This window comes from Perissodus microlepis, chromosome 7 (genome assembly GCF_051167445.1).
Source record: "Perissodus microlepis isolate ML-2025 ecotype Zambia chromosome 7, ASM5116744v1, whole genome shotgun sequence".
NCBI classification, from domain to species: Eukaryota; Metazoa; Chordata; class Actinopteri; order Cichliformes; family Cichlidae; genus Perissodus; species Perissodus microlepis.
In genome coordinates this window covers 42,715,147-42,728,290 of record NC_140467.1, presented here as the reverse complement: position 1 = coordinate 42,728,290, position 13,144 = coordinate 42,715,147, and the positions used below count along the sequence as shown (strand labels likewise).

Below are 13,144 nucleotides of genomic sequence, written 5' to 3'. Positions count from 1 at the left end.
GCTTTTGGGCAAATGGTCTCACAATATCTTCATTTGCTCTTTGATATCATGAAGAATTAATTGTTAAATCAATCACTGCAAGCTGCCCGGTCCCAGATGCAGCTAACCCTAATCCATTACATTTGGTGAGCTGTTTTTGGTCTGCGCCAAACATTTTTATGTATTCTGACCAAACAGTTCTGCCCTCGGTTCGCCTGTCTACATCACATTATTCCAAGACGTCTGGTTCGTACCTGTATGTTCACTGGCCAGCCGTGATTTTGCTCTAATGTTCTTTTTGGACAACTTTTCAACTTTTTCCTGGAACGCCTCTCACGCACGTCAGATTTTAAGATTTTTTGGTTGTATATTCAAGCACTTGCATCCCAACAGTTGCAAAATAAACCCGCAAATCATGGGATCAAGTTTTCAAGCATTCCTTGATGACGTCTTTTTTGAATCAGACAGTCTGCTTTTGCTGTGGCAGCTGTTCCCACACATGGAAATAGCTATTATTTTACCAAGAAGTGTAATAAATTTAACAAACGAGGCAAAACTTAAATGCACAAAGTTTTGAAAGAACCTAATGTGCCAAATGTTTTCTCAAAACCTGCCCAAAAACTGTGTTAAAAACGGAATATTTTGTTTCCGTAAAATTAAGATACAGAAAGTGGCTCCATGTATTGTTGAAGCTTAAGCACAATTCAATCCTCTTTTAATAAAGGTGTTGCTACTTAATGGTACAGACTCAGTTCAGCAGATTAAAAAAAATGTAATACTCGACCTTAGACACACCTGTGTTGTCAGGCATATGGAATGACTTTCATTAGTACTGGCATTAATAATAGCTTCATTATCTTCAAAACATTACCTTAACCCACTGAGACGCGTCTGACTCTGGAGGCACGTGCATCAGCCGTGGTGAAACTATTAAAATGCTTGCTGTTGTGATGGGAGGCCACATTATGCCCAGTCATTAAAGCACAATAAGGCCAGTCTCTGTGTAATTAGATTTGGACTGTTGATGCAGGACTTAAAGTAAGTTACATGCATGAGGACAGGTCACTGTGAACTGGCCAAAAAGACAGCAGGGAGAGAGACAGAAATATGTAACTGTGTTGTAAATGATTAGTGTGAGCTTTTGGAAAGAGAAAATAAATAAATAAATAAATAAAAGCAGAAGAGATAAAAATACAATGAAGAGACTAGAGACGAAGCTTTTTAATGTGGGACAATTCAAAAAGATAAACACCATCGAACAACAACCCTTGTTGAAGGTGTTGCTTCTGTCACCGCTCTTATAAAGTAAAGGATAATTTGAAGCCAAGCCTATTTAAGACAGCTCCCGAGCAGAAGGCACTTAGGTTTAGGAATCTACCAATATTCAAGCTTTTTTATTTATTTATTATTTTCTAAAAGAAATCCAAAGTCTGAAACTGTATAATGAAGCTGAATTTATATGAATAACATTATATTTAAATCATTTTACTTTCTGTTGATTATATATCCTTAGTCTTAAATACAACATTATCCTTCACCTTTACAGATATAGTTAATATATTAAGTATTATAATATAGATCGATGTTACTGTGGGGTTTTTCATATTTCATATGTTTGAACCACCTGATCATGACAGAAACAATTGGTGGTGATTTAAAAAACAGTGGTGTTGGAGGAATCATATAAGTTGATCCACTTTACTTCCACCTTATCTCTGTCTTTCCTAAAGTAGCCTACTAAAAGCTGTAATTTTCGTTCTATATACTGTATGAAGCATGCATAAAGCACATCACACACAATTTGCTGTGAAAAAGATAATTCATAGGTGGAAATGACACATCCTCCACATAGTGCTCAGTGCAAACAAGGGTTAAATTGGAATTTGTAATGTTGGGGAGGGGGGGGGTCCCTTATTTCAGTGTTGCCATCGATGCGCGTGCTGTGTGCAGGAGCAACAGTGACAGGGGAAATATTCCTACATGCAAAGAAAAATTAACATGATTGATCTAATTTGACAGAGTATGTGAACTATAACAAGGTCTGATCTCTGCTGACAGCTCTCTGCTCTGAAATGTGGCAGTGTGTAACAAATTCTCATGTCTCTGTGTCAAATACACAGTAAGAATGATGGTGTAGGAACTGGTGTTTGAATAGAAGCAGACCAGTTAAGGGAATCATTGAGACTTTGCGTTTTACGGTGCTAGACACAGGCATTAATGATGTCCTAGGAGATGATTGTGTTAGCTTTAATTACCAAGAAGTGGTGCAATTTCTGTGATATTTTGCTCAAATCTTGTTTGCTGGTCATGACATTTTGACTTGAGCTTAAGCCTGCAAGCCACGTTAATGTGACACTTAGCTGAGATTATCCCTTGTTAAGTAGCTCTCAGTTTCATCCCGCAGTCCGTGGCACCTGTGCAATCTAATTAACAAAAGAGGGGGGAGGGGGGTTATCTGAAACCTGGTTTTGGGGAAAACCTGAGGAAAATATACAGTTTTATATGATGAGAGCAGAAGCATATTTTGTTTAATTTCCTAATACAGATTGTGAAAATATGGGCCATACATTCTTGGAGATGGATGTTGCAAAACATGCCCTCCAGTGACACACTAGTACTTGCACTACTTCTAATTTATTACTGGAACAACTTTTCTGACTCTCATTAACATCTGCATCATTTAGAAACTTGTGAGGGGGTGGAGACAGTGGAGAAGCTGGAGGACAGAGAGGCCCCCATTGACCCTCGCTCCACCCACTCAGTCCAGCTATTGAACATTTATCCTACTGGGTAAACCGAACATTCACGATGCCATCTGTTACTCATAAATCACAGCTGCACCTATAACTTCTCTGACTGAGTAATGTTTCTTGGTGGTGAAGTGGACCTCCCTAATGAGTAAAAAACAAAAAAGCCGTGCTGCAGTCTCACTGATTGCTGCCAGCAGTTCATTTCCTCATGGATATATAGGCTTCAAGTTAGTTTCTTCCTGATTCCTTTCCCAATACATGTGTTAAGACATTTATTCTGCTTTACCCATGTTGTTTTCTTTCCTTTTCAGCTGATCTCCTATCAGCACCCCCTGACCTGACCTCAGCAGCTGCCATGTACCGCGGCCCAGTTTACGCTCTCCATGACGTGGGTGACAAAATACCCATGACCAATTCTCCTCTGCTTGACCCGCTCCCTAACTTGAAGATTAAGGTGTACAATTCTTCAGGCTTAGTGACTCCACAGGATGACCTAGGAGGAGAATTTTCCTCTAAACTGTCACCTAAGCTGCCACACTGCCTACTGGACAACGGTGAAAACACAATGGGCCGGCGCACACAGACCCAGACGTTGCTCCGCACCAGGGATCCATCATGCACTGCTCTGGGCTCGTTCAGCTCCCAGGGAGGACAGCTTATTGTGCCCAACTCAGGTACTATACTAGCCAAAGATAGGTAGTGATTTTCCATATTTATATATTTTTATTTTATAGGTGATTCAGTTGGATATCAAGAAAAAATGTTGCATATTTCAAAGTATGCAGGAATGTAAAAAAGAAATAGTTTAAAAAAATGAATAGACGAGCTTAGGTTCATGAAAAGCAGCATCTGCTACTTCCAGCAGATTCTATCAGTGTTCGTCTTAAAACTCATTAGCTGTCTTTTGTGAGTTATGATTGGAGCCACATTTTTCATTCACTCAGTGGCACATCAGCATTTAGTAATAGCACCTCCACTTGTGTGTATGTGAATGTCTATATGTGTGCACATACTGAAAGGAAACTCCTCTCATTGTATAGCCTGATAGGAGATGAAATATACCATCAGCTTTTCTCATCGTGTCCTTAAATGTCTACTCTTGTTTCACTTAATAATGTGCTGGTGATGATGATCTCGGCCCACGTTTCCTTTAAAGATCCCATTTTAAAAAAACATTAAAAGAAACTTCAAACACAAAACTTGCTGGTGTCTCCACTGGATTTCTGCCAGTCTCATAGTGATGACAAGACTCCGGGAAGTCACTATGTCTGACCAGGAAATGATCTGGCACATAATACCCTCCTCATAAAAGTGCAAGTTTACATTATTTATTTTGATTAGTGAACATTAGAGGTTGTGGTAGAGCCAGGCTGGCCGTCTCCTCCTGTCTTTATGCTGAGAAAAGTTTACTGGCTGCAGATTTTCTTTGATTTAGATTTAGTTAACACGTTTGACAGTGATATCAATCTTGCCATCAACTCTCTGCAAGAAAATACATTTCAGAAAGTTGCTACCTCCACCAAGGAGGTTATGTTTTTGGTAGGGTTTGCATGCATGCGTGTCATTCTGTCTGAATTCTGATAAAACTTTGCAGGAGTGTATAGTGGGGTCAACTTAGCAATCCATTCAAATTCAACTTCATGATTTATTGGTTCAAAATTGACAGAAAGCCTTTTAACTATAAACTGATTCTTACAAATGGGGTGTGTACTGTCAACCTCTAGAAAGATTTCAAATATTATGGCATATTTGACCTCTGACCTCTCCTTCAAGGTCAATAGACTGATTTGAAAGGTCAAAGTGATAATAATGCTATATAGAGCTATTTAAAACTATGTTCCTTACCACCATGGTTGGTATTGACATCGTATAGGCATATAGCGAATGATATATGGGGATTCTAAATATCACGTTATAGTTTGCATCCAAACTTCATATGACATGTGACCTCTGCCCTCACTTTTTCAAATTGACCCCAAAATGTGTGACATCTTTAAAGAAGGTATTGTCAAGAGAAAGAGAATGAGCTGCCTAGTTAGTTAGAAATATACTGTTGTATAGTATTATATAATAAGCTCAAGCTATTTACAAATCATTACCTATTATCCATTACCTGCTCCTACACACGCCTACATGTTTCTGTAGTCAAAGTAAACATGTGTGATTCTACCCTTAACTGCCTTTTACAGCACTACAAACTTCTTAAAGTACATTTAAACAGAACAAAGAAAACAAAATTAATATATACAAATTACAGTGCTTTTCCCTTAAAAGTAAATACTGGCCAGAGAGTGAGCTGCCTTGGTGAAGGTTTATGCTCCCTGAGTGCTTCCTGTTTAGAGATTGCTTTTTGCTTTTACTCAAAGCTTAGCTTCATTTCAGTTGTTAATAGAAGCTCGTTTTCTCCCCTGGAAAAAAGACTTGCCACCCATAAGTCAAATTTTCAGTTTATTATCTCTAGATTTCAAGTTGGGTATCTCAAAATTGTGACTTACTGACTTAAGCAAGAAGCAAGAGGAAAAAAACCCTCAAAATTGGATTTTAATGGCAAATTTTATTTTATTTTTTTCTGGGGCTCAAACAAGCTTCCAAACTTGTTACACTTGCTCTCGCTGTCAGTGCAATATGAAGATTTCAGTATGTGAGAGCTTAAATATAAAGAGCTCTTCAGTAAAGTGAAAAATACAAAACCATTGCAGCTCTCAGTAGACACGGCAGTTCAAATCAACCATAAATGTTAACTTAAGAATTGTTAATCTTTGCAAACCCCAAGCAAACCTCTCAGTAAAAATAAAAGAATTCTTTTTAAAGCATGTGCAGTATCATTCAATACTTTGCTGTCTGTAGCAGTATATCCCTGATGATCTGCGACTTTGAAATAAGCTAAGCCATGTGCAGCCCACCAGCATATTGACTGCACGTAGTATGACAAGAGTTGATGGATACCCAAGGTGTGTGCACCAGAAGTGCTGGAGGTGTCCCGTTTCAGGCAGCTTACATTAGCCATGCTGTCCTCACTTCAAACACATGCAGACTGTTTGTAACGCGCCGCAGATGCATGCTGACAGGCAGAGGCAAACTAGCAGTGACATTAAAGGATACGCAGACTTCTCACATTTCTTAAATTTCTCTCTTTTTTTTCATTTTGATAACTGTAAAATGTTCTCAGCTGTTGGCTGCGCTCAGCCACCTCATCATGTTACATAGGAATAGGGAGAGGAAAGAGCACATTTGATATTTGATCTGTTTGTGAGTCTGGGTAATGAAATATTTTGTGGTGCTGTCACTGTGGCTGTTTGGTATTTTGCATCTTAAAATGCATTTCTCATCTCTTTGAAGCTTTGCTGTGAGGCAGAGTAGCAGCGCGCGAGACGTTCCCTTGGCAGAGTTGTGATTGCCTCGCTAGCTAGCTGGAGAAGCTGTCTGTCACCTTTTGAAAAGTTCAGTACAAGGACATGGGAAATCAATGAGCTATCTGAGATCCCTCCCCCACCACCACTCCAGAGAGAAGCCATGTGTGTGTTTGTGTGTGCGTATGCATGATGGAAATTGGGGGTTAGGCTTCTAAAAAACGCACACGCGCGTATCGGATAGGACATCTTATCGAATAAATCTGAGATGGAAAAATGTAAATCGCGCCTGCTGCAGCAATATGCCAAGGCTGTGACGAGCAATGAGAGCATTGATTTTTAGAAATGAAATTCCACATCATTTCCTAATACCATAAAAGAAGGTGGTAAAATTACATAGTTGCTGTGTGTGGGACTGAACGGCAGTGCAATTATTATTGTGTTTATCCAGGAAAAAAATTCATTTGAATAAAATGAAAAAAAAATCGATTCATATCTCTGTAGTTGTGCAGCACTGCATGAAGACACACTAGTTAAATGTAAAATTATAATTTACCTTTCTATATGTGGAGTAGCCAGGATTCACCAGCCTGTTGGTCTCACTCTCTATACTCTCACATTCTTACAAAAGTCTCATAACAAGCACTGACAGTATAAAGACACCTCTGTCAACTTATCTTTTTTTTTTTTGCTTTTTGCCTCCCAGGGGTTAGTCTGCTAATTCCTGCAGGGGCTATTCCTCAGGGCAGAGTGTATGAGATGTATGTGACAGTTCACAGGAAGGACAACATGAGGTATGCGACGACGCCCCAGAACCTTATTTGCTGCTGTCAACCGCTCCGTGTCACACATACATACTGAGAGTGCCATCAGATTGTGGCTAAATATTGTATGTATGCTATCCCTGTGCGCCTCCAGGCCCTCGGTGGAAGATGGCCAAACGGTGCTCAGCCCCGTGGTGAGCTGCGGACCCCCGGGGACCCTGTTGACTCGTCCGGTCATCATCACCATGCATCACTGCGCCGTGTGCGATGGCCAGCAGGACTGGCTGATCCAGCTCAAAAGCCAGTCGCCGCAGAATCAGTGGGAGGTGAGATGTGAGATTCACAGAGAAATTTGTGCTACAGTAGACTCTAATGTCTATCGACTGCGCTCGAGTTTCGAAAATGGGCTTCTGACAGTCGCACGCACACAAGAATTGAAATTATGTGTTTACAAGCGAATCTCTGCTCAGTGTGTCAGCGAGCAGTGAAAAAGAAAAGATGCTGTGAGAAATAAATCCATGATATGGCATGGGAGAACTGATAGGATGGAGGAGGTGAAAGGGATCAACATCCCCTGCGTTGTTTGTCCAACTTATAGTAGTACTCAAAGTAAACCCCTGCTGCACCTAGGAGCTGAAATAGTACATCTCTAATAGCAGGGAATGGACTGGGACTGTTTTCTTGCCCAGGCTGTTTCCTTGTACCTTTATAACGGCAGGTTTTTCATCAGGTGTGAACATGTATGGGGGTTTTTCTGTTCGTGTTGCTTTTTTTCAAGTCTTCCCTTTTGCTGTCTTTGTCACACACACACTGATGCAAAAATGGACCAATTACCAAGGGATCATTTGTAGAGAAACTTGAAACAAATCTGCTTGTTAGGAGGGAACTTTGTTAGAAATGTGCCAGGTGGTCAGCTTCACTCCAAAACATATCTCTCAGCACCTCACCTGACGTGGCCGACCTTCTTGCGGGCAGCTATCAGCATCTTTTTCTTAGCTGTCAAAAGAAAAAAAGTCTTCCTTCCTTGTGGTTTTTAATTAACTTTCTACTCAAACCTTTTTAAAGAGAAAGGCTCCCTTAAAGATAAAAGCATTTAATAAAGGTTAGCAGGAGCAGGGCGCAGTACAGGAAGCATAATGAAAGGCAATGCTTTAGTGATACGTAACACGACTCCAGTCTATCCAGGCTTATTGCATAAATGATAAGATGATAATCAAAATGCACATTACTCTCAGGAAGGCCATGTCCAAATATATAGCATCAGTCTATACCCAATAATAAGGCCTTCTGTCAGATCATCATTAAAAAGTGACATAAATAATGTAATTTTCAGCAAGCCCTTGCATAATTTCCTCTTGCTGATGCGATGGCATTACTTACAGAGCCAAGGAAAAACTGCCCAACTGGCCCCCACATGCCTTCGTGACATTGATGAATTACTTGGACACAACCAATAAAGCTCAGTGTAAACTGAGAATTTTTAAGGAAGAAATGATTACTGATTACATCTCCGTCCTGCCACAAATGCAGATGGTAATATGTGATGTGACGGCGGCTTCCTTCGTATGAGTTTCCTTTTCCCTCTGAGGCCAGCCTCGGCGCTGCATGAGTGAAATATTGCTTTATATGACATGCTCTGTCAAAATGTGTTTTCATCACTGCAGTGGATACAGGAGAGATGAGCTCCTCCAAAGGAGTTTTTCACGGATATTTATATTGAGAATAATCAGTTCCGTTGGCGTCTGGGAGCCCGCAGCCCTCCCCAGTTGATGCACGCACGCACACACCGATTCACACACAATCTCATGGTGTTGTGATGATGATGAAGATGCCGTGTCATATAATGAGGAACATGTGGGGATTTCTGCTTCAGTAACTCTCCTACTTAAAATCCTCCCACGTCTACATGGGAGGGAAAAAAAGCCAGCTGATGAATTTTTGACTAAATTAACGTTTGTATGTTTGTATGTTTAATTGTTTCTGCCTGCACACAGTACTACATATGAAGCAGGGCCACTTTTTCACTGTGCGTTCCAATTATCCCCCAATAAGGATCCCTAGTGCCATCCCACAGGAGCAGTTAAGAGTCTAATGATCTGCCATAATACTGCTGTTAAACGGCCTAGCTCACAATAAAATGCTGTAATTCCTCTTCTGTCTCTCATAATAGGCTGAATTAATACCAGTGTGCCACTCTGTGAGAGTGTTTGGATTAGAGCGAGAACGACGGAGAGACGTAGAGAAAGAATAAGCGAGATGAAGAGAGGGTTAAAGAAAAAGAGGGAGAGTTGCAGGAGGCTCCTCAGACCTTGCAATCCTAATGAAAGAGAAATGTGTCCTGGCATTGGTGTCGTTACAGGGGTCAACTGCAAATAGTCGGGATACTTATGCTTCCATTTTCCGCGTGAGACAGTCTCAAATATTAGTAATACACACACACACTAACTGTTACTTCTAGAGTACACGGCTTCTGTGAAAAGGTCAGGACATTAATTGTGCTTTCTACATTAAAATGCAATTTAAATTCATTCTGTTTCAGTTAAATGTGACTGAGCACATTTCTGTGTGGCAAAAAAGCAACACATGTACAAGTTTAGCTATTAATTACCCAGTGGCAAAGATTTCATGTAAAAAAAAAAATGTGGTTTTCACTAATTAGCCAATCCAATTTAACGTTTACAAATCCACACTTGAGGCTTTTAAATACACAGACTCACTACTGTAGGCCAGTTAATATATGCATAACTCCACGCAATATACTATACAGTAACTCTGTAGTCTAGCGGTTAACAATAACATGTAAAAGATCACACAGTAGTTCAAGACCAGGAGGAGACACAAATCCCAGGAAGGGCTGTAACAGGAAGTGCATCCACAAGAAAAATCTGTGGTGACCCTTTGCAAATAAAGAGGCAGCTGAAAGAAAAAGAAGACACTGTACCGATTATTTATCTAATCGGTTTCAAACATGGAATTCAGCGAACAAGCTGTGACCTTTTCTATTCTTTTGATAAAATTGCTGCATATTTTCCAGTTTTTCTGCAATGCCAGATGTACAAATAAGGCAAGAATATGGTTCTCACATAGGTTTCCCTGGACAACATGCATTAAACCGTTTACAGTTGCTGTTCTCCTGAAAGCCACTTTGCAGCCCTCCTCTGTACCGTCACCTCCTTTTCATGCTGTGTTTGAAGTAATCGGGGTGATGCTTGTTGATGTCTACTCTGGGTCATTTCTATCTTGGGAAACAGCTGGGGAATTATTTCAACCACTGGATGCATTTCAGAGGCTTTACTCTTGATTTATATGCTTTTGACTGAGTAAGTCAAATTTATGACTTCAAAACTTCATCTGAGCTTCTTCATTTCACGTAAAAGAAAATAATTCAAATTACGTCAATCTTATATTTTGCTCCAGTGGTCCAATGACAATTGTAGCTACACAGTGCTGTGCAGGTCGAGGGATTTATCCCTCTCATAGCACTGTAGGCTCAGGCATTCAACATTCTTCCTTTGCCAATGTATTCCTCAGTTCAGTGAATTTCATATATTTGATCCATGATGCATGTCCTCTGTGTAGCTCTGTCATGCTGGCACGCCCTGTCATGTGCGTGTATATATACATATGCATATATATATAAACAGAACTGTGACATCTATAGCACTTTCTACACCGCAACATGGACACAATTTTAAGGTTTATGCGCGTATGCAAACGCAGCACTGCAGGCTACTTGGGGTTTAATATCTTGAATTATCCAAGGACACTTCAGCATTGTATGCGGGAGTTGGGGATTAAACCACCAACCACAATCAGCCCTATGCCATTAAAAACAACAAGGTTTTTGGGAGGTCATGGGTAACCATTGAGCAGTGTGCAGGTCCATCTATGAAATGTAACTGAAATGAGAAGCATTACCTGTGCAAATGATTTAAGAAAAAGCAACTTCAGAGTACTAAAGTCGACTTCTAAATAGTTGAACATGCACAATTTTACACTAAAATCATTCATAAATGCAAGTCTTGCTTACTTTATGTAAAGAAAAATTATATTTTCCGCCTTTATCATCAGCCATCACGAAAATGTCTGCAGTTTTCAAATGGCTAATGGGCTCGATCAAAAAAGTAATCAAAAGAGAGCATGCATGCCAGTTTTGGTACTCGTATCTATCTGTGAACATTTTTGCTGTAATGTGAAGTTATCTGCTTCACGAAACAGATCAATACAACCAAATAGAAATGACAGCTGTAGCAGTATTGTGCGAGCTATAGTTTGGTCTTACTTAACAGCAAATGGAGATATGTAGGGAAAATTGGATATGGCATATTTTGCTCTAGTCAAAAATCGTATTAACCATGCCCCACTTCTATTTTTTGCTTGATACATACATAACAAAACCCAGGCTTATTCTTCAACATTCCTCTTTTTTCCCCTTTCTCCTTGTCCACGCTCTAGGATATAGTGGTAGTAGGAGAAGAGAATTTCACCACACCTTGCTATATCCAAATGGATGACGAGGCTTGCCACATCCTGACAGAGACGCTGGGCACCTACTGCCTCGTGGGTCAATCTCTCAGCGCTGCCACCACTAAGCGCCTCAAACTAGCCATCTTTGGCCCCGTCACCTGCCCAGCCATGGAGTATCACATCAGAGTCTACTGCCTGGACGACACACAGGACGCCCTCAAGGTAAATGCGCAGCACGCTGTACTGAATGTGTGCATAGCCTTTGTCTCATTATTTGTATCACTGAAATGAATATAATTGTGATTTTTTTTTTTTTTTTTTTTCACTGTAACTGAATTGTTTATGCGCAAGCACAGCCAGCAGATGATGTGTGGGAGGTAGAATGAGAAATCTTTGTGTTGGTGTGTCACAATAAGGAGATACAAGCGCCTGTATTTGAATAACGTAGCTGCTGCAACAACACAAAATAAGCCACATATATCCCTCCTTCTCTACTGTTGTCTCATCACCTCAATTCTGTTTAATACCTTCATGCGCCTGCATGAAGGAAAGATAAGGAAGGATTATTGTACTGAGGAGGGATATTGAACACAGTTATTAAGTTTGGGAATGAGTAATGAGAAGTGATAGTGATCCTGCTCCAAGGACACAGAAGTTGATTTCAGGTTTGCATGTCTAGATTTAAGTTTGTAAAGCCCTGCGGATGATTATAACGTAATGTTTTATTAAAAAATAATCATTTGTAAATGTACTTGTGAGAATTCCCCAGAGACTATTATCACAGGAATACAGCAGCAGTTTGTCTGCTTTTCAACTGGTATAAAGAAGAAGCTTTTTGAGGTCGGTATAGATGGTGTCCTTGCTAATCAAGTTTGCTTTTGTTTATTTAGGAAGTCCTTCAAATGGAGAAGCAGATGGGTGGGAAACTGTTGGATGAACCAAAGACTCTCATCTTTAAGGACAGCACCCACAACCTGAGGCTTTCCATCCATGATGTTCCCCACACATTATGGAAGAGCAAACTGCTAGCCAAGTACCAGGTAAACTGCTCATTTTACTCCTTTTTCAGTAAAAGGCCATGCACAGTGTGCCACATGGTTTCTCCCACCGATGTAACTCCTCTACACTTTCCACTTCTCTGCAGGAGCTTTCCTTTCAGCAGGTGTGGAGCGGCTCACAAAGGAACCTCCACTGCTGCTTTACCCTGGAGCGCTTCTCTTCCAGCACGGTGGACCTGACCTGCAAAATATGTGTGCGCCAAGTGGAAGGAGAAGGACAGATTTTTCAGCTGGACACTACACTGTCGGAGGTAGCGTTTGATACTTGGAGTAAACATCCCCCCCTGCCCCTGCAGGTGGATGCTGGGCCGGTGGAGGGGTTGAAGCAGCAGGCAGTGATGCAGGGCATCAGCACCACTGACTTGTCAGAGGGAGATTGGAGATTTTGGAGCCTAAAAATAACAATAAATTGGGTGGGGACGGTGTATGACACGCGGAGAGTGAAGCATGTAAATGTGTATGACAGTCAGGCTCAAGTTGGATGCCAGACCTTTAAGTATAACAAATTAAATACCATCTGATTTCATTATATTCACATAAAAGAGCACTACACGACTAGCACTACAGGCTGAGGAAAAATGCTTGTATTTGATTTTGTAATGAACTGTTTCCCTCCTAATGCTTTCACTTGATTTATAAAGGCTTAAAGTAATTATTCACCTTGACTGGATATGGGGCATAGCCTTCGAAATTATAATGGAAACCTCAAAGGTCTGTGCGACTTTTGTGCTCTGCTTTCACATGAATTTTGCATCCAGAACTGTTTTGACTCTTCC

At 40.5% G+C, this 13,144-nt stretch overlaps 1 protein-coding gene across 3 annotated transcripts in view; it reads left to right on the top strand.

Annotated features, from left to right (window-relative positions):
• The window catches only part of unc5cb (unc-5 netrin receptor Cb), a 124,372-nt gene that overhangs the window by 106,900 nt on the left and 4,328 nt on the right, over positions 1-13,144 (top strand). For all 3 annotated transcript variants that reach the window (XM_084935216.1, XM_084935219.1, XM_084935217.1), the window contains 6 exons: positions 3,041-3,403; positions 6,786-6,873; positions 6,998-7,169; positions 11,299-11,532; positions 12,201-12,350; positions 12,455-12,619. In XM_084935216.1, coding sequence (XP_084791342.1) covers positions 3,041-3,403; positions 6,786-6,873; positions 6,998-7,169; positions 11,299-11,532; positions 12,201-12,350; positions 12,455-12,619 — 1,172 coding nt within the window. The remainder of the gene's footprint in view (positions 1-3,040; positions 3,404-6,785; positions 6,874-6,997; positions 7,170-11,298; positions 11,533-12,200; positions 12,351-12,454; positions 12,620-13,144) is intronic.